Source organism: Chlorocebus sabaeus, chromosome 10 (assembly GCF_047675955.1).
Source record: "Chlorocebus sabaeus isolate Y175 chromosome 10, mChlSab1.0.hap1, whole genome shotgun sequence".
In the NCBI taxonomy this organism is placed as follows: Eukaryota; Metazoa; Chordata; class Mammalia; order Primates; family Cercopithecidae; genus Chlorocebus; species Chlorocebus sabaeus.
Genome location: NC_132913.1, coordinates 39,803,026 through 39,824,341, shown reverse-complemented (window position 1 = coordinate 39,824,341; position 21,316 = coordinate 39,803,026). Strand labels below are relative to the sequence as shown.

The following is a 21,316-nucleotide window of genomic DNA, read 5'->3' as shown; positions in this document are numbered from 1 at the left end:
ATTTTCCCTTTATTTAAAAATAATCAGGAAGAATTTTGTAGTATATGAACTGTATCTCAATAAAGCTGCTTAAAAAAAAAAAAAAGAGCAGCATACTTTTTCTAATGATTCCCCCAAATGTTCTATCTTGAGAGCAATTCCTAAGTAATTCACAACTATTCAACATCTCGAGTGCCATCACTGTGTCTGTGTATAAATTCCTTTTTTTAAATCACCATCACTTCACCAAGCAATCAGAGGGGATCCTATTGCCATGGGGATTTAGCAGTAGTCCAGCTGAGGGCTAAAATAATCACAAAAGCTCAGAAAAATGAACTGATGAGCTATCTAGAAGCCAGTCATTATTTCCAAACTCATGTATGACAACAGCTGATGCCAGACAGATATCAGAATATAAATAAATATCACCTTTTTAAATAATATAATTCCAATTATTCCAAAAAATTTATTTGAGACAGAGCCTCACTCTGTCACCCAGGCTGGAATGCAGTGGCACAATCACAGCTCACTACAGCCTCGACTTCCCAGGTTCAAGCAATCCTCCCACTTCCTCCTCCTAAGAAGTTGGATCTATAGGTGCAGGCCACCACGCCCGGCTAATTTTCTAAAGACAAGGTCTCACCATGTTGCCCAGGCTGGTATCGAACTCCTGGGCTCAATTTTATTTTTACAATAATAAAATTTGGTGGAGTAGCACATATAACACATTAGCATTCACTCATTTAGTGAGCCCTATCTTTGACGGTCAGTAAAGGCAGCTTTTCTTCATTTCCTACTTGGGACTGTGGCAACTCAGAGGCTTACTCAAATACACACATTTGCTGGTCCTGTTGACTGGACTATGTTTCTTTAGGACTTTGAATTATGAACAAGGTCTACATGTAATAAACTCACACTTTTTCACGTATGCTTATTTAGTATTTGTTGCTGTATTCCACATATTTTTCATTTGTTTGAGCAGCTTACTGACATATTTCCAAGAAAGAGAAAAGAAGGAAGCCTCAAGCTTTAAAACACAGTTGGTCCACACTGCATCCACTTCTAAGAAAACTCGGGTGCCGCCATTTGCCTTGGCACGTCTGCCCATCTCTTCTTTCTACCTCCACTGCTGCCATGGAACCCACGAAAAAGCTTGTGCCAAATGGGGAGAAGGGGGACAGAAAAAGAAGGTTCTGAAGTTCACTCTTGATTCCACTCACCCTCTACAAGATGGAATCATGGAAGCTGCCAATTTTGAATGGTTTTTGCAAGAGGATCAAAGTGAATGGAAAAGCTGGGAATCTCAGTGGAGGGGTGGTAACTATCAAAAGGAGCAAGATCACCAAGACTTCTCAGCTGCCTTTTCAATTCATGTTGATAGTTCATCATGACTAAAGAATATTTTTGTTCCTAAGAATAACATTTCTACACAGTGCAACTCAAGTTGGTGACTTAATAAAGGTACTTACATCATTGATGTCGAGCAAGCAGGCAACTAGGTCCTGAAAATAACATGGGGTATGAAGCAGTTTTTAAAGTGTGGGTAACGGAAAACTGCCAACAAAAGCCGTTTCAACTTTTAATACAATATCTAAAATTCTAATATTTAGAGGGCAAAATATATTAATTCACATAAATAGGATGCCTATAATCCATCTGAAGTGCTTCAAAATAAATGTGTTTGGCAAGGTGCTGAAATTCTCTTAGGTATTTTCCCAATGTTTCTGTTGTTCAAATTGGCCACGTTGAAGACAGAGAGAAAAGGTTTGGCAAATCAGGTGCTGAATTTATAACTCAAACAGTGGTTCCTTTAGATATTAGACAGGCAACCCCAAGTTTTACAGAAACAATTGGGGCTTTGTATTCTTCCTCTGTAACAGTTTTATTTGAATCCCTGGATGTAGGCTGAGTTTTCTTTTCTCTTCTCCCTCTCCCTCTCTCCTTCTTTCGTGGTTCTCACGAAAGTTTTATATGAGTTTTATTTAAGAACTTATAAAAATACAGTTGGGTGTGGTGGCTCACGCCTATAATCCCAACACTTTGGGAGGCTGAAGCAGGTGGATCACCTGAGGTCAGGAGTTTGAGACCAGCCTGGCCAACGTGGTGAAACTCCACCTCTACTAAAAATACAAAAATTAGTCGGGCATGGTGGTGTGTGCCTGTAATCCCAGCTACTTTAGAGGCTGAGACAGGAGAATTGCTTGAACCCGTTAGGCAGAGGTTGCAGTGAGCTGAGATCGTGCCACTGCGCTCTAGCCTGGGCGACAGAGTGAGTCTCCATCTCAAAAAAACAAACAAAAAAACTCACACAAAATATTCCAGATAATGAATTTTAATCCTCATCTTCCTCTTCTCTGGTTAATTTGGAAGTAATACAATTCACAACTCCTTGCCTTTAGCAACTACATGCAATAGATGATTCTTCAAATATTTTTTAGTGAGATATTTCAACTACAATTACCTTTTCATGTGGGGCAGTACTTTTTGTTTCTCCAATTTTTAACTTACCTTTCAATGACACTTTACAGTTTATCATATTCTTTTAGATCCCTTAGCTCACTCAAGCTTCTATATCTGGCAAGTAGATATTATCTCCATTTTGCAGATGAGGGAACTGAGGCTCAAAGATTAAATGACTTACCTGAAATCATATACTCTGTGTGTGTGTGTGTGTGTATGTGTAAGATCTCTGATGTATTTTTCCAATGTTTCTGTTGTTCAAACACAGGTTTTCTGACTCTTTCTGATCCTTGTTCTTTTTACTATACTATAATAAGCATGCTCATCTTAAATTTAATCGTATAAACATTTTTTAAAGGGTAGAAATATGTTCTATTCTCATTGAGTCCCAGTATGTAAAAGAATACTTGGCACATAGTTGATCTTCAATTATGTTCAAAGAATTACATTTTTTAAAAATGTCACATACAAGTCACTTCTTTCATAAATTAAGGGTAAGTTTTAAAGTGTAAAAGTACACAAAGAGAATATAAGCACACTCTACAGGATGTATCCCAGCAGGTTCAGTAGACATAAGTTAGTCAAGCTCATGTCAGAGCCAAAGAACATTTGCTGATGAGCCACAGCTGTCTCTCGTAGATCTAAAGCCATCTAATGCCTTTTATAACCATACATTTCCTCATTAACCCAATCCCCTAAGGCTAAGGCTAGCTTCCTCTTTCCCTACGGGTTACCTGGAAGGTTAGGCTGCCTATACACATAGCTGCCTTGCAGACAAGGAAAAGACAAAACATTTACTGGATTCCACTTAATGACCAAGTCTACTACAACCCAAGGTGGGAAACTAGACCATTCTGAAAAGAACTAAGTGACGGGCTGTGACAGGGGTGTAGTAATTTAATTAGGTAAGTCACAGCTAACAGAATTCATTGGCGATGCTACAAGATGGCCTTTTCTACTAGATACAGACAGGCAGACTTAAGTTCTTTCTAACAAGCTGAACTGTTTCTTTGGTTCCTCCTCTCCCTACATGTCCTCCTCCTGTTTCTCCACTTAAATCTAATAGAGTTTGTCATTGAAAGCCTTTCTGTGTAAAGGTTTGGAATTGGACATTCCACTCATCTAGCTAAGCATTTCTGATCTTTTATATCCTCTCTATCCAATTACACGAGAAATTAATTGGGGTTAATTTGGTGTGAGCTAGACTCAGAACAAGCATGTTTTAAGTATTTCCGCTCCATAAATCACATTTAGATACACAGCTCCACAATCAAACAAGAATTCCATTCCAGTTTATCTTATACCTTCATATTCTGAGGCTTAAGGAAAGAAATTATAACATGACATCTGAAAACAGAAATCTCAGGGAATGACTGGCTCTCAGGGCACACACTGTTGAGTTTCTTTCCCTGTTTGGTATAGCCACAAAGTCATTGGCTCTATTTCAGTGGTGTATTAGCAGAGCTACATAAACTGCTTGAACTTCTTCGGGGATGAATTAGATGTCACCATCATTACATGAGTATTAATGTTTTATTATCTTGATCTTAAAATAATTCATTTTAGATAGTAACAATTTAAAGGGCATTGTTTTTGTTCACATAATGTCACCACATTTGAATGTTTTACTTCCTGGAAGCTGGAAGTAGTTGGGCATCCTTTCCAAAGGCTGAGTAGGCAAACTGCAGTCTCTAAATGAGCCAATATTACAACCAGCACTATTGCCATTAGTAAGTACTAATTTGTAAGATTTAGCTTAGTGCTAAGTACTCTTCAAAATTAAGCTGACAGACATAATCCATATCCTCAAGATTTTTACCCTCCAAAACAGAGAATGCTGACACAAGTAACAGGGAGGAGAAAATACGAGAATGAAATGTTGCAATAATATTGTATATGGACAGAAATGATTTATCCAATATGGACGAGGCCAAGAACGGTGCACCTGCATGGTGCGGGGTGGGCTAGGGGGAGAGCATTGCCAAGACCAATCAGCACCCCTAAACAGGAGGGCCTGAGGTAAGCCCTAACACCTTGCCCTCCCAGGGCTAACCATTTATACAAATAGAAAATGATTTACACAAATAGACCTAGATTCCCAAAGAACTGAGAGAACCAAAGCCCCCAAAAGAATGCATGCTCCTTGTTCCCCCCAAAATAAAAATTTTGAAATTTCTGAGTAGCTGGCAGACTGTCCCCATCAACAGAAAGTATGCGTATGAGCATGTCGTGGATGGTGAGACAGGAGAGGACAACTGACAGAAAATGAAAAAGTATTAAGTCTCTGCCTACTGACTATAATAGATGGCCAAGAAGGCAAGTTCAGATGAGATTCCAATTTGTATAATGACTACCAGAGGAAGCTAGTGCCAGCTGGGCTACTATTTAGAAGGATCCCAGTAGTTATTATTGGATGAAAACATTTTGCTAAACAAGCCCCTGCCTCTGAACATTTTAAATCTTACTAACATGTTTGGATCTCCTGTTTCCAGGCACTAACATGAAAACTTTAAAAAAGAGTTTTTACTCTTTCACCTATCCAGAACACACACAGAAGATACTGTAAAAAGCACAAAAAGAAATAAATTCAATTGCAAAGCATTAAATCTCATCTCTGAGATGCAGCAGACACAGTTGTAATACAAAATAGAATATGATAAGAGCCATATGTGATCCTCTTAAAGTTCAAAGAAAGGTGAGGCTCTTCCCAACTGAGATGATCAAAGGAACCTCCCCAGAGAAAGTGGCTTTTGAATTGAATTTTGGAAGGCAGGCAGTGCATAGATATCCTGGGACGGTATACGAGGCAGGAGACAGAGGAGTTTTCCAGATGAGGAACATGGGAACAATAGCAGAGAAAGGCAGGATATGTGGTAATAACTTCAAGAGGTTTAGCTGAGTTCTAGTAATCCAGTTTATGAAAATTGCACAAAGGATCTATATGGTAAATTGGAACAAACGGCAGCAGATGTCAAATAATAAGTTAGGAATACAGGATGGACAACAAGGAGTCTTGAATAGTGAAAACACACATGATTACTGTGTACCTCTTTCCTCCGTTCCCAACTTTTAAAGTTGGCTATTTCTGCACTAGACTTGAAAAATCAGCACGTCAGATTCATTCCACAGCCATAGTTTCTTGGAGAGCCTCAAAACATTCTTCAGCTCTGAATATGAAATCATTTTGCTAGTTGAAGAGGAGAGGACAACTTTCCAAGTGTTCCATTACAGCTCTCAGACTGAAAATAACCTCTGATGAGACTTTTCCAAATGCTTTCTTTTATTTAGACCAGCAAGAATTCCTTGTAGTTCAATGAGTCTCTCCTGACCAAAACATCCTATAACTCATTTTCTAGTATGTAATATTGAGTAGGTTTCTTTAATCCTACTCCTCTTACTTAGGAATGCCTTTCAAACAAAAAGAAAATACAGATGATCTTTCAGAGTCCCCAGAGATGGTCACATATCATACAAATAAAACATAGGGGGTTGGGAGAGATCAGAGTTCAAAATCTGATCAGGAAAAAAAAAAAACAGACAAAGTAAGCCTTAAGAGTTCTTGTAGAAACCATTAGGCAATTCAAGAGCACTAATATTTTTCAATTACACAAGAATTTTTTTAAAATTACAAGCTCCGATTTTAAGAATTGCTTTTCTGACTACAGTTAAATTAACTGCTTCTCTAAAACTCCATTGGCCTCAACTCAAACAATGTACAAACTGTGGGTATAATTATCATAACTTCAATAGGTGCTAGCTGAATCAAACTGAACTGGAATATTTACTAAGGTGGTAAGTTTTGTCAGTGAAACTTTAAAGCAAGTAGCATGGGAGGAGCTAGAAGCTACTTTCCACTAAAATCAGCAAGTAGTGGGAAGTGTCTGATACATGGAAAGAAAGCATGCTTGTAAACAGAATAATTGAAAGTAAGAGAAATTCATCAGATCTTAATCATCCTACCCTTACCACTTGCTTTTACTTAATGTAGGGACAGATTTAAACAGAGGAACCAAGCTGAGAATACTCAACTTCAACTTTTATCCAAGGCAGTTGTTTCTATTACAGAAGCCATAAAATAGTGTTTAATTATAAAACTGGGTTTTGGTAAGTACGATGATATAACATAAACCATCTCTCTCTACAAAGGCATAAATGAAGTGGTGGGAGGTTGTTCAAAAACAATATTTCTCTAGGAACAAAAAATTGGAATCATTTTTAAAAATATATTCCTTAAAAGAGCACCCAAAATCATGATATTTAGAGATAAATTTAAAATATGTGTAAGACCTGTATACTACTAGAAATGTGAAAAAATTCCTGCAAGATATTAAAACACCTAAATCAATAGAGATACCATGTTCATAGATCAGAAGAGTCAATATCGTATAAAGGTCAATTCTACTGAAATTGACCTACAGAGTCAATGCATGCTCTGCCAAAATCCTGGAAGTTTTTTCTTAGAAACTGACAAACTGATTCTAAAATTTATATTAAAATGCAAAGGAACTAGAATAGCCAAAATAATTTAGCAAAAGAAAAAGTTGGAGAATTGACACTACCTGATTTCAAGACAGTAATCAAACCAGAGACATATTGGCATAAGGATAAAACTATAGATGAGTAGAAAAGAATAGAGAACACAAACATAGACCCACATGTATATGGCCAATTGGTTTTCAAAGATACCAAGGTAATTCATGAAAAAAGAACAGTCTGTTAAATAAATTGTGCTGAAACAGTTGGAGGTACAGATAGATAAATATAGAAGCATAGATGGATGGATGGATGGATAGACAGATGATTGACAGACAGATAGATAGATGAGGAAAAAGTGTAACTCCACCCTTAACTCATCCCATATATCAAAATAGATTATAGACTAAAATATAAGGACCAAAACAGTGAAATTTCCAGAAGAAAACATATGAGATAATCTCTGTGACCTGAGGGTAGACAAAAAATTTCTTAGGAAACAAAATGCATGAGCCACTTAAAAAGTAAATTCAATTTCATCAGAAAAACTTTTGTTCTTCAGAAGATACTTATAAATACTAAAAAGTGAGACAAAAACTAATGAAATATTTGCAAAGTATTTGTTTGATAAAGACTTGTATCCAGAATATTGTTTAAAACTTCTACAGCTAAGACAAATAACTCACTTTTTAAAAATAGGCAAAAGAGGCCAGGTACAGTGGCTCACACTTGTAATCCTAGCTCTTCGGGAGGCCAAGGCGGGTGGATCACTTGAGGTCAGGAGTTCGAGACCAGTCTGGCCAACACGGTGAAACCCTGTCTCTACTAAAAATACGAAAATCAGCTGGGCATGGTGGTGCATGTCTGTAATCCTGGCTACTTGGGAGACTGAGGCAGGAGAATCGCTTGAACCCAGGAAACAGAGGTTTCAATGAGCCAAGATCATGCCACTCCACTCCAGTCTGGGCAAGAGAGTGAGCCTCCATCTCAAAAAAAAAAAAAAAAAAAAAATTAAAATAGGCAAAAGATTTGAACAGAGCGGATCCTTCAACAAAGATATAAAAATGTCAAACAGGCATATAAAAAGATGCTCAACATCATCAGTCATTAGGGAAATGCAAATTAAAACCACAGTGAGATACTGCCATATGCCCATAAAAATGGCTAGAATTTTAAGACTGACAATACCGAGGGTTGATAGGATTTGGAGCAACAGGGACTCTATTACATCACTGGTAAGAATGCAAAATGGTCTAGCCACTTTGGAAAACACAACTGGTGAACATTATTGTATATAAATTAGACCTCAATCAAAATAATTAAAAACAGTTTATCAAAGTAATTTTAGATATATTTACTTACTTTGTTACTGAGCACAACTCTCTTGAAAAAGTTTACCTCGCCCTAATGAAAGAAATGCACCAGACACAAGCCAAATATTCATCTTTGTCAATTAATACTTTTGCAGGAAATAAAGTACTCCAAGGGATCCTATAAACCTTAGTTTTACTATTTCAAAAACATATCATTCATAATTCTATTTAAAGAATTAAAAATTACGGTAATTGCATCACAATTTTTTAATCAGGCTCCAAATGTACCTCCATACCTCAAACCATTAATATGACTTCACTGTCATTTCATATTTCCTTAATTCACTACCTTGATCCAACTTCTGTACCTCACCCCACCCCTAAACCACATCTGATTCTCCTAGATATATAAATATTCTCCTTCTAAAACATAAAAACTAAAGCAATATATACTAATAAACTTGAAGACCCACATCTTAAACCCAGGCTCCAGTGATCCCACTGTATGTTTTCCCCTTAGATCTTATATCTTAGGCCAGGTACAGTGGCTCACACCTGTAATCCCAGCACTTTGGGATCACCTGAGGCCAGGAGTTCAAGACCAACCTGGCCAACATGGTGAAACCCCGTCTCTACTAAAAATACAAAAATTAGCTGGGCGTGGTGTTGGGCGCCTGTAGTCCCAGCTACTCAGGAGGCTGAGGCAGGAGGATCGCTTGAACCCGGGAGGGGGAGGTTGCAATAAGCAGACATCGCGCCACTGCACTCCAGCCTCGGTGACAGAGCAAGACTCTGTTTCAACAGGAAAAGAAAGATCTTACATCTTAACTTTACATTTAGCATAATAAACACAAACACCCCTTCTAATAAACCCCGCATTCTTTCTCTTCATCTTCAGATCCCATGATTAAGCAACCAATAGTTTCAATCTGTGACCCACATGGTCAAAATCAGTCACTAAGCCAAGCTTTCAAATAGGATCTAAGGATAGGCATAGAAGGAAAGTAGAAAGGAGGTCCCTCTAAATGGGTCATTGATGAGGACAAAGATACATAAGCACACACCTAACCTGCTAGATGTGTTCATCTTATAGGGTTTTAGACTGACTTGAAGTTATACTCTAACAGAAAATACGGGTACATGTACCAATAACTGAGTGGCTGTGGTCAAACTGATTGTGAAGAGAACCAACAGAGGTTTTACGGGTAAGAAACATCTGTATAATGATATTTCTAGTACCTGAAGATGCTGCTACAAGCCTTGGACTCATCCACAGCTAGTACCCGCCATGCTGATGGAAGTTATACACAGTCTTTGCCCTACGTATAGCTGTTTCTTACAAAATCCAAACCATATTTCTAATTAGTTTTCCTCCTATCTTCCTGTACTACCAAATACCTACAGTATCATTAGAAATTTAAACCAATTTACCTTGTATTTCTGCTACCTAAATAAATGTTGTTTTACTACTGCAGCAGGGATAAAGACTGTAGACACCTCAATTTCCCCAATGACTTTAGAACATGACTTCTTTTAAACTCTTTCTTTCCTTGAAAGTTCATCAAGAACACTGCAGGCAACCAGGAAAGAGTATATATCCGGGCTGAGGGTGTTCCATTATATATTTAGTCTTTTACAGTTTGCTTTTAAGTGTATGTCTTAATCTTTTTTCAACCTTGTTTTGAAACATTCGGCATAATATTTTCTGAAGCATGATGGTCATAGCATCTAGCACGTCACTCTTCACAAGGTGAAGTTAATTATTTAATTGCTTGATGGTGAAGAGGCTACAATTGTATGGTAGTTTTCTCAAAAAACTTTTTTAAACATAAAATTTTTCAGAATCAGGCATCAGTAGACTTCAGTTTTAGTTTCAGCTCAAGCACTTGCTGTACAACTTCTAGAAAGTCATTTGACTTTGTGTGTGTGTGTGTGTGTGTGTGTGTGTGAAAGGTGAGCAACAGCAGCCTTCCACAAGCAAAGATTATGAGTCAAATGGCCAACTGTTAAAAATGAAATAAAATAGTATCTATATCACTTGGTACAAATTCTTAGCTAACCTGCCTTAATAAATCATTTTAATTTGCTTATGATTTAATTTGCGATCATTTTCTAAAAGATAGTGTCAAAGATCAACCTCAGTGTCCTCAAGTTTGTAAAAGTCATTCATATGATAAACTTTGCTTCAAACAAGACAACCACTTAGTCTAAGCCAGCTCAGGCAATTAAGTCGTTTTTAAAAGGTGGGATGGGAGTGGAGGATCTATAATTCCATTTGTATTACCAGGCAGGAAGGCAGGCACTGTGATACACATTTTGGCAAAATACAGCCTAAAAGTTTCTTTTCTTTTTTTTCCCCCCACTTATCTTGTTCCTTCTAAAGCCTACACATTTCAGATGAGACTAAACCCTCGATGTCCAGCTCTGACAACGAATACCAAACAGCATTTCTGACAGAGTATTTCTATCAAGCAACCAGAAAGGATGGTTTTAAAACAATAATTGTTTCCTCTCCTCTTTTTACTACCTTTCTCCCTTTGTCTCTCCCGCTACTCCAGTCTCTGTAGGGTAGGCCAGCATTTTTCTCTCCACTATGAAAGCTATAGGCCAAGAGGAGGAAAGATGTAATGTAAATTCACTTCTAGGTTCAGACCCAACTTTCCAAAACTCCAAAAGCTCAACACATAAAGAGCTGGCATCTGCTATTTGATTGCTTTCCCAGTGTTTTAGAATCAAAGAATCAGAGACCTGGAATGAGTCTTAACGGAAAGGAAACTGCTTTTAGGAAGGAAATGAAAACAAACCTGACTTCTTTTCAACATCAATTCACTCAGTGCCTTTCCCCAGGTTTGGAGAGCTCAAGAAAACGAAGAGTCCCTTCAAAAACTCAAGCAGAAAATAGCAAAGACATAAAATGCCTTTTTTTTTTTTTTTTTTTCCCTGAAGTGTGGCAAAAATAACCACATCCCACAGCCAATTCTTATCTGGTACCTTGCTGGAACTTGGGACAAACAAATTGGTACTATCAACCATTTGGAGTCTTTTCCCTGACTTATAAGGAAAACTCAGACCCACACTCCATGTCTCATCTCACTCTTTCCTTTCCCTCGCCTAGACAACTAAATGCCTAGTCAATGGATAAATTAATGAATACATAAGGGCAAGTTTTAATACTGAATACAACCTAAAACAAATGAACCATAAGACTACCAAAATCGGTAATCGTGGCAGAGACTAGCAGTCGCTGTTTAGTAAACATTTTATTCTCCCTCTGGGTGCTCAGCTAGTCTCCATTTCTCATCCTTTTTTGCAGATCCTTGTCCACAATATAAGAGTGTAGGTGATGTGTGCCAATTCCAGGCCTGTCCCAGAGACTTCCCAGGTGTGCACCTGCATGTTCTTTCTCCCTTTGTTTGGAAAGAGATGACTCCCAGGGTGAAGTGGAAGCTGTGTGTTGAAAATAGCCTCACCTGGGTCCCTGACTGTGTAGAATTTGACCCCCAATGACCAACAATAGCTAACCTGATTATGTAAATTAAAATCTACTGTGTGAATCATTATATATCTTAGTGTCTGTAGTGGGTTGAATGGTGACCCCCAAAAGATATGGCCATGTCCTAACCTCCTCCCCCAACCACCAGTGAGTATAATAACCACTCGTGGAAAAAGGGTGTTTGCAGATGTCATGAGGTTAAGGATCTCAAGACGTGATCATCCCAGATTATCCATGTAGGCCCTAAATCCAGTAACTGTTCTTATAAAAGACAGGAGAAGACAGAGAGAAGAGAAAGCCAGGTAAGGATGGAGGCAGAGATTGGATTTACACAGTCACAAGCCAAAGAATGCCCAGAGTCACCAGAAGGAAAGAGCAGAAAGGAAGGAATCTCCTTTAGAGCCTTGGGAGGGAACAAGGCCCCGTCAACAGCCTGATTTCAGACTTCTGGTCTCCAGGTCCGTGAGAGAACACACTTCTGTTATTGTAAGCCACCAAATGTGCAGTAATTTGTTATGGCTGCCATAGGACACTAAGATAGTATCTATCCGTTACCCTATCATTTGGTGCACAGAAAGCTACAAAAAACCTTTTACTACAGTCAGTAATTTAGTTAGTAATGTTTTAGGTAGTAATGATACTCGTATTGTTTGAAAGTTTTTATATGACAGAAAAAGGTAAATAATTATATTACTGTTAGGAATCAAACATTTCATTGCAAAAGAAAGGTAACTATAAAATCAAAGAGATTACGCAAATTAATGAAAATTGATTCGAAAATATTGAATTCATAATTTTTGAACGTGTATTTTTAAGGTCTAGAAACTTACATTAAGAAGCAAAGTCACTCAGCAACTATGAAAACCTTTTGCACGCACTTCCTCATCTCTAATGCTATCTCCCACTAAAAAGAAAAGGGATCATTGGAGAAATGACTTATCCTAGGCCTGGGCAAAGAAGATACAAGTTAAGATACAAAGAAGATACGTTTCACACCATAAAACAAGCTCTCAAGGATTAATAGGGTCGTGTGAAAAGGACACAAGAACCCAGCACTAAGGGATTCCCACAGATCAAAGAAGTGATCATATGAGCCTCAAAAATAATATCACATTGATTAAAACATGATTGAATCCATGAAAATTCATGAGTTCATAGTGATACTCAAAAAAGGAGGCCAGAGAAAACCCACTGGTCATCTTTTGTGGTATCTATTAATCCAAATTCTACTTAAAAAAATGGCAATTGAGGGGAAAAATTCCAGGAATAATTATATTCCAGGATAAACCAAGACCCAGTTGAAAAAGTTCTAGTTACTAGCTTAATGTATTAATAGAAGGAAAGAGAGATCAGAAAATCATCTTTTTCCAATTTGTAATGAAACTGATTCAGCAAAAGATTATCAATTGGTTTCAAACCCATTAGGTAAAAGACTGATAGGTAACTGGACATATATATGGTGTCAAAGTAACACCAAACAGAATTCTCTCCAACATAAGGGGAAAACACAGTTACACAATGGGGCCATCAAGTTGTCATTGGCCAAACTTATTTAATGATGGGACAAGCAGACATTATTTTTCTATGATATTCTTGACAAAGATGTTCAACATCAATCTGCAATGCCTTTAAATCGAACTTCTAGATAACAGGAAATTCAGGAGCTAAGACACCCCTAGGAAACAAGTAAATGCAAAAAACGAAACTTTCTACAAGAGGGCTCGCTAGTATATTTACTACATGTGCATCATAAACAAAAGTCTACTCCAGTTTAAAGTAATTTAAGGAACATAATGGCCAGATACAACATGTGACTGATCCTGAAACAGATTCTCATTTGAGCAAACCAGATAGGAAGAACATCTTAAGGAAAATTGAGAACAATAAACTGGGCAACAGGAGATATTAAGAAATTACTATTCATTTTAATTGTGATGACCTTATTTGAATACAAGAGAAAATTTTTATAAGGTGCATACTGATTTTTTTAAAAAAACAAATACCAAACAAAAAATCTGACTATGCACAACCAAAAGAATGAATGTATAGAGGGGGAAGATCAGATATCAAAATGGTAAGAGAAAACTAAGGGTCAAAAGACAAAATTTGAAAAGAATTAAACAGATCATAAAAAACTAATAATTTTAAAACAGCATTTAAACATACCACAGAATTATGGAAACATGGTAAAAATATAACCAATTTAACATATTAAGTATAGTAAACATGTCAGTTAGCCAGAGGACAGAAGGAAGGGAGGAGAAGGAGAAGGAGAAGTGGCTGTCTGCTATCCCAGCAGCTGGAAGTGAGAAGCCAGAAAGGAGTGAGCGTAGGAGTGACCACAGAAAATAACCAATCACACCCTCAGCACCAGCAAACACTGAAGGAAGGTTTTATAACCCAGCTTCGGGATGGCACCTCTAACAGCTTCCGGAATGGATTATATGTTGGTGGGATCTACACCCATCCGCATTAGTCATCTCCAATGTCCTGAAATCTTTTACTAACCACTTCTACTTGATCATCCAGCAGAGGCAAAGTTACGAACCCACAACCTGTAAGCTCTATAGGCGCTCCCTAAATGTATAATCAAAGCCTGCAACTTGGGAAATTGGGGCTATAAGGCAGACTAAGTCTGAAGTCTAGGAGCAAAAAGGAGGAAAAGGGGCAGGGAAAGGTTATTGCTGGCATCACCATCTTTTCCTTCAGTTTCTTCACCACTGTCTCTGCTCTTCCTACGCTTGCTCAAATGACTCTAATATAGCAGCCACCAACACCAAAGTAGGCTATAAAAATGCCACCACTGTCACTAGGCATTTATTACCCCTGGTGCTCCAAGGACAAGCCCTCCTTACCTGGAATGGCCCACGGGAAATAATTTATCAGGATTATGTAGTATTTGCTTACTAGGCAGGGAAGAGCTTTAACTGGCTCACAAAAACATGAACATTAAAAAATAATAATAATAACCAACACTAAAAACCATGGAGATATATTTGCTCTTTAATTTTTTAGGAAATTTAATTCCAATGGCAAACTGGCTTAAATATTGAGGCAAGTTCTCCAGTAAGAAACCCGCTTTTCTTTTTTAAAGAAATAGTATTACACCACAAGTAAAGGGTTTCAAAAATAATTATATTCTTAATGATTAAATACATGTATATGGTATGGGTCAGCTGTGTTGAAAAAGACAAGAGATCACCTCTCACAATGGGAGTAATGAGGTTTCTTAGCGCCACTGGCCTGACTCAGCTCTGGCTTCCCCTTCCGTAGATCAGGACCCACGCCAAGCCTGGAGAGATGCAGTCTGACCTCCCTGAAACGCTTATCACAGGAAGCTGAGTCTAAGTGGCTACAATTTCCTACTACCTCTTCATGCTCATCTTTTGTTTTGTTTTTTAATCTGCTTCTCCCCATCACTTTATACAAGTAAAGAAAGGGGAGATTTTCCATGTCTCACCCTTCCCTTGGTCCCTTCCCCAAGGATACTATGCCAAGCAACAGCCAGCCATCAGGAGGCAAGGTCCACCCATGCCAAATCACCACAGAAAATAACTAATCACACCCTCAGTACCAGCAAACACCGAAGGAAGGTTTTATAACCCAGCTTAGGGATGGCACCTCTAACAGCTTCGGGACTGGATTATATGTTGGTGGGATCTACACCCATCCGCATTAGTCATCTCCAATGTCCTGAAATCTTTGACTAACCACTTCCACTTGATCATCCAGCAGAGGTAAAGTTATGAACCCACAACCTGTAAGCTCTATAGGCGCTCCCTAAATCACTTCAGCAGCCACACACAAAACCTTGGTGAGAAACCCTTACCTACTATAATTTTTGCTTCAAGGGCTTGTTTCCAGATCCCTGGGATAACAGGCAACAAATGAAAAAGCTGGTGAGTAGAGTTTGGAAATAGATGTTCTTGTTTCACTATCTGGGTGACCCCAGCATTGGCCTAGTCGTTTAGGCTCTATGAGCCTCAGTTTCATCATCTATAAAATAAGGGGCTTGGGGAACAGATAGGAAAGGTGAAGGGACTTGCACTTCACTCCACATGCTCCTCCACATGCTTTCTTGGACAAGCATGTGTGAACTTTTTCAATAGAAAAAGTCAAGTCAGAGTGGCTTGGGATAAATGGTCTCTAACAACCCTTCCAGATATAAATGATCTAAAGGTCTAAACTCATCCAGGATCTCTAAACCCCCAAACCAGCATTTATCCATAGTACCCACTGTGCTAAGAGCTCTAAACTTGCGGGAAATGGCGAAAGCTCCAAAACCAAAACATGCAGCACAGGGTCTGTACCAAAAATTGAGGCGCAAGTGAGATTAAGGGGCTTTCTCTCTTTCTGTAAGTGGAAATACCACTGAAAGAGCTCTTACAGCTAAGTAGCTTCAGGGGTTTTATTTGCAGTTATCAAAGGAACCTGACATTTCCAGTTTTCTATGCTCACACTACAAAATTTGCCTCTGTGTCCCCAAAGAGTCCTTAAATTCATAATGTCATCATGGGAACTCTGTTCACCTACCATAAAACAGAAATGGGTATGCTGGGATACACCTCACTGCACCCAAAATCCAGCAGAGATGTCTCTCTTCTGTGGCTTCCATAGCTCCACTCCCTTCAGAATTAGTTAGACATGTCTCCCATTTTACCTTAACCTTTGAGACCCACTAGAAGCTCAGGTCATCTTTATATTCATACAATGAGCCAGGAAAGGACGAAGAGGCATTTCTGCAATATTGTTACTATAGAAAGCTCTTTGGGATTTAATCTTAATTTGGCTAAATTTCGGACAGAATTTCTGGAATTTATTCTCTATTCCTAACAGCATCTGTCATATTAAGAAATGTTTATCTTCAATATGAATGTATTTAGGACCACTGAATTATTACATTTAAAAATGGCATCCTTCTCTCTTTAAAATAATTCCAAGAAATGAGCAGTGAATTGCTTTTCCTTTACCAAAAACAAACCACACTGACAGGTAGAGGAAGGTGAGAAGGATATGGGAACAGTAAACTTCTGCTTAGTCTTCCAGGCCACCTCTTTTAACTGCTTTCTCCCTTCTGCCTTCTCTGCCAATAATGCAAGCTTCCTCTCCACTGTCTTCCATATTAGCTATTATTTCCTTCATTCAACATGTTTTCAATAAGCATGTTTTCAAGCACTAAGCAAGTTGTTAGAGGCCCATATCCTAAGGGAACTTACTCTTGAGGGAGATACACTTAAATACTTACAAAACCAAGTGATAGATTAATGGAATCATATAGAAGTATGAAAAAGCTGATGCCCCAAATTAAATAATGAACTGCCACTTCATGATAAAGTCAGGTCATGAGAAAGCATTTATTGTGACACTCTGTATTTGCTTCCTTAGAAAGAAGCAGAAAAGGTTCAGTGCACCAATTTGTACAATGCCTATAGCATAGAGAACATTTCAGTTTAGTTATCAATGCAGGAATAATCTTTGTTCACCAGTAATGCTGACATATTTATATTTATCTTGTTCAAAATGATAATTTACAAATGTTTACAACTTCATATGAGTTTTTTTTTTCAGTGAGGAAATCAGTGTGGAGGGAAAATGCAGGCAGGAATACTTAGATAAAGCCATGGATGAGGCTGGTAAAAGACATGTCACTGAAGTACTATGTAGTCGGTATAAATGGTCTCTTATGACCATTTATACCAAATTTGTGGCTCAGGCCACAAATCTGGCTCAGAGAATCTTAGCAACCAAGGAAAACAATGACCAGTTCCATGATTCACCATGTCCATATGGTAATTTTTCATGGAACTGAAACCTGAAATAATTTCTCCATAGGTCCTCACACACATATTCATATAGTTTCTTTTGGAAATCAATTTCTTTAATGTTATCTTTGTGTACCTTTCCTGTAACATATATCCTAACATATACTATATCCATGTTACATGCTTAAGAAGCAGTAAAATTAGTATTTGTATCCAAGAAGTAAAATCAATATTTGTGTGCACACAGCACTGGGGTCCAGGGGTTTCCTGTATGTTAGATATCAACACCACCCCAGAGTCATCATTTTAAGCCTTCACAAATAAGATTTGCATTAATATTTTTACACTGGAAATGTATAGCTGAAGCTTTTTCTGACAGCATCATACAACTGCTATTCAAACCATAAAGTATGTTTGGATAACAGATAAGGATATATTTGTGTATTAATCTGTTTTTGCACTGCTGATAAAGACATACCTGAGACTGAGCAATTTACAAAGGGAAGATATTTAACGGAGAACTCACAGTTCCATGTGGCTGGGGAAGCCTCACAATCATGGCGGAAGGTGAAAGGCATGTCTCATGGAGGCAGACAAGAGAAAAGAGCTCGTGCAGGAAAACTCCCCCTTACGATAACCATCAGATCTCATGAGACCTACTCACTATCATGAGAACAGCAGCATGGGAAATAATTCAATTACTGCCCCCATAATTCAATTACCTCCTACCGGGTTCCTCTCATAACATATGGGAATTCAAGATGAGATTTGGGTGGGGACACAGCCAAACCATATCAATTTGATATAACTTTCCCTGAATCTTTTGAGCACAAGTTGAAAATAAAAACAACAACGGTCACAATATTTAATATCTGGGCCCTTCAAGCAGCAACAGAGGCAGCCACTCAAGTTTAGAGGCACCTGCTATGTGCCCAGTATTATTCTATGTACTTTACGATCAAACAAAATCAACAATAATTTCTTGGAATCATCTCAGTCACTAATCAAATATTCCCAATTTTCTCAAGAAGTCTTTTTAATAATTAGCTTATTCAAACTGGGATCCAAAGAAGATCCACACAAACATATCATTATTTCTCTGAAGTTCTCTTTTTTTTCCTATCTCTGTTGCAGAAGCAAATATCTTGTTTTTCAATCATGATATAACTGTCATACCATAAAATTCACACTGGATCTCTTCTTTCATTACTTTTTTCATAAAAGAAAGTGTCACTGTTTCTGGCCGGGCGCGGTGGCTCAAGCCTGTAATCCCAGCACTTTGGGAGGCCGAGACCGGCGGATCACAAGGTCAGGAGATCGAGACCATCGTGGCTAACACGGTGAAATCCCGTCTCTACTAAAAAATACAAAAAACTAGCCGGGCGAGGTGGCGGGCGCCTGTAGTCCCAGCTACTCGGGAGGCTGAGGCAGGAGAATGGCGTGAACCCGGGAGGCGGAGCTTGCAGTGAGCTGAGATCCGGCCACTGCACTCCAGCCTGGGTGACAGAGCGAGACTTCCGTCTCAAAAAAAGGAAGGAAGGAAGGAAGGAAGGGAAGGAAGGGAAGGAAGGGAAGGAAGGGAAGGAAGGGAAGGAAGGGAAGGAAGGGAAGGAAAGGAAGGAAAGGAAAGAAAGGAAGGAAAGGAAGGAAAGAAAGGAAAGAAAGGAAGAAAGAAAGAGTCACTGTTTCTTACCTGATCACAAATCAGTTCCCATTTTTTCTCATTGTCATACTGCCGCAGTAACCTGGCTTTGTCAGGAGGTAGGTTCATAGCATTCTATTAAAAAAAAAAAAAGAGGAGAAAAGATGTCACATTCCATAGCAGGCTTCCAAATTGGTAACTTGCAGGCTGACCAATTAATACCACTATGGTTTTTTCATTACTTTCTCTCAATTCCTAGTATCTGATTAAAACAAAACACCCACAGAAATCACTTAAACATCAAATTGGTTGGATGAGAGACGGGAAACTCTGAAGTTCTATGTTGGGACATGTGAGATGATCTGCTTTAAACAATCAGACTTGCATTTTAGCAAAGGTGATGCCTTGTCTCTTTGGCAGACTCCCTTTCTACTTAACAAAAAGTTCAGAAGGTATCCAATTTCTTTGTAAAGCACTGTAGCCCCACCAGACACAAAAGAGAAAACACTCAAAAGAGAACTCAATGACCAGAACCACTGACAGATTCAAATTATACTCAACTTTGATAAACAACTACAAGGAAAAGAACAACAACAAAAAAAGACAATGACGCAACTATTCTTTGTCCCTTTTGTGAGATGACAGTATTCTTGAGGATATATGTTAACATTTATGTCAACATTTATAACCACAATTCTCAGTTTAGCTTATATTGGTTTATGAAGGTAAGTTTGCAGTAGGAAATTAATCATGAGCCAAATGAGATGTCCAGACATCAGCACTCATATAAACCCCCTTCTTAACACAGCACACCTTCTGTAGTGCTGGTCACAGATTTTTTCTGGGTACTTTCACATGTCATGAATCTAATGTCCCAAATGACCAAGCATACACGTTTTTAAGATACTAGGTTTGGATGCAAGGTAAGGTCTTTGGCAAAAGACCATGGCAGAGTAAGAGAGCCTCAGAAAGAATTCAGATCTAATCTTTTGGCCTCCCCAAAGTTCTCATGTGCTAAACAACTGAGCTAAGTAGTCGATTAAAGCATTACATCTATTTATCATCCTGTCTATCCCCTGGCATCAACACTGTCATACCTATCCCTAAATAGACAATGTGGTCCCTTATCTGGGTCAATATTCAAGCAGACAAATGCAAAGGTCTTGAATTTTCAATGCGCAAGCTCCAAGCTCTCTGAAAGACTTGGCTTAGGGAGAAACAATTCCCCTGGTTATGGCTGTTGTCTCATGTTTTAGGGTGAAACAAGTTTAATAGAGGCAAAGGTGAGTGTGTTGTCCTGGCTTAAAGATAGAGAATCAACCATTGATTATGATAAATTAACCCAAGCATTTTCCCTTAAACTCAATCTAACATCTAGATTGGTATGCCTTAAGTATATCTGCCACCTATTTGAGTCTAATCCATCAGATTTTACAATAACCTGTCTTTAAAATATTTATTTATTTATTTATTTATTTATTTATTTATTTATTTATGAGATGGGATTTCGCTCCTGTTGCCCAGGCTGGAGTGCAATGGCACAATCTCGGTTCACCCTGCTTCCCGGGTTCAAGTGATTCTCCTGCCTCAGTCTCCCAAGTAGCTGGGATTACAGGAGCTCATCACCATGTCTGGCTAATTTTTGTATTCTTAATAGGGACGGGGTTTCACCATGTTGGCCAAGCTGGTCTTGAACTCCTGACTGCAGGTGATCTGCCTGCCTCAGCCTCCCAAAGTGCTGGGATTACAGGCAGGAGCCACTGTGCCCAGCCTAAAATATTTAATATTTTAATCGCCCACCCCCCAAAGTTGACAATTACTTTGAAGAACTTTGGACTTTTAGTTTTCAATGGTACTGCCAACGCTTCTTAGATATAGAAACATCTAATATGGGAAAATGTTTTCATATGGCCTATCTTCATAGAATATCTACTTGAACTACAATGGAAAAAATCTATTTGTAATTATTAGTTATTACAATTTGACAATGTTAAAAAATAACTCCTGGGATAAGGCAAAGGCGAATTTCATATGTATCTTTCTGAGGAAGTCTAATGTTATTTACTGGTAAATGGTCAGTCCATTATTGCTTATTTGCACTCCAGAGAAGGAGGTTTTCCTCTTAAATTTGTGTTGACCTTCACGTTAGTGCCCCAAGTATGATTACGCATTAAGTAAGAACAATAAGATTATA

At 38.3% G+C, this 21,316-nt stretch overlaps 1 protein-coding gene across 1 annotated transcript in view; it reads right to left on the bottom strand.

Annotated features, from left to right (window-relative positions):
* FMNL2 (formin like 2) overlaps window positions 1-21,316 on the bottom strand; it is a 314,952-nt gene that overhangs the window by 108,735 nt on the left and 184,901 nt on the right. Inside the window, 1 exon segment of the mRNA XM_007964975.3 lies at window positions 19,174-19,257. Coding sequence (XP_007963166.1) covers window positions 19,174-19,257 — 84 coding nt within the window.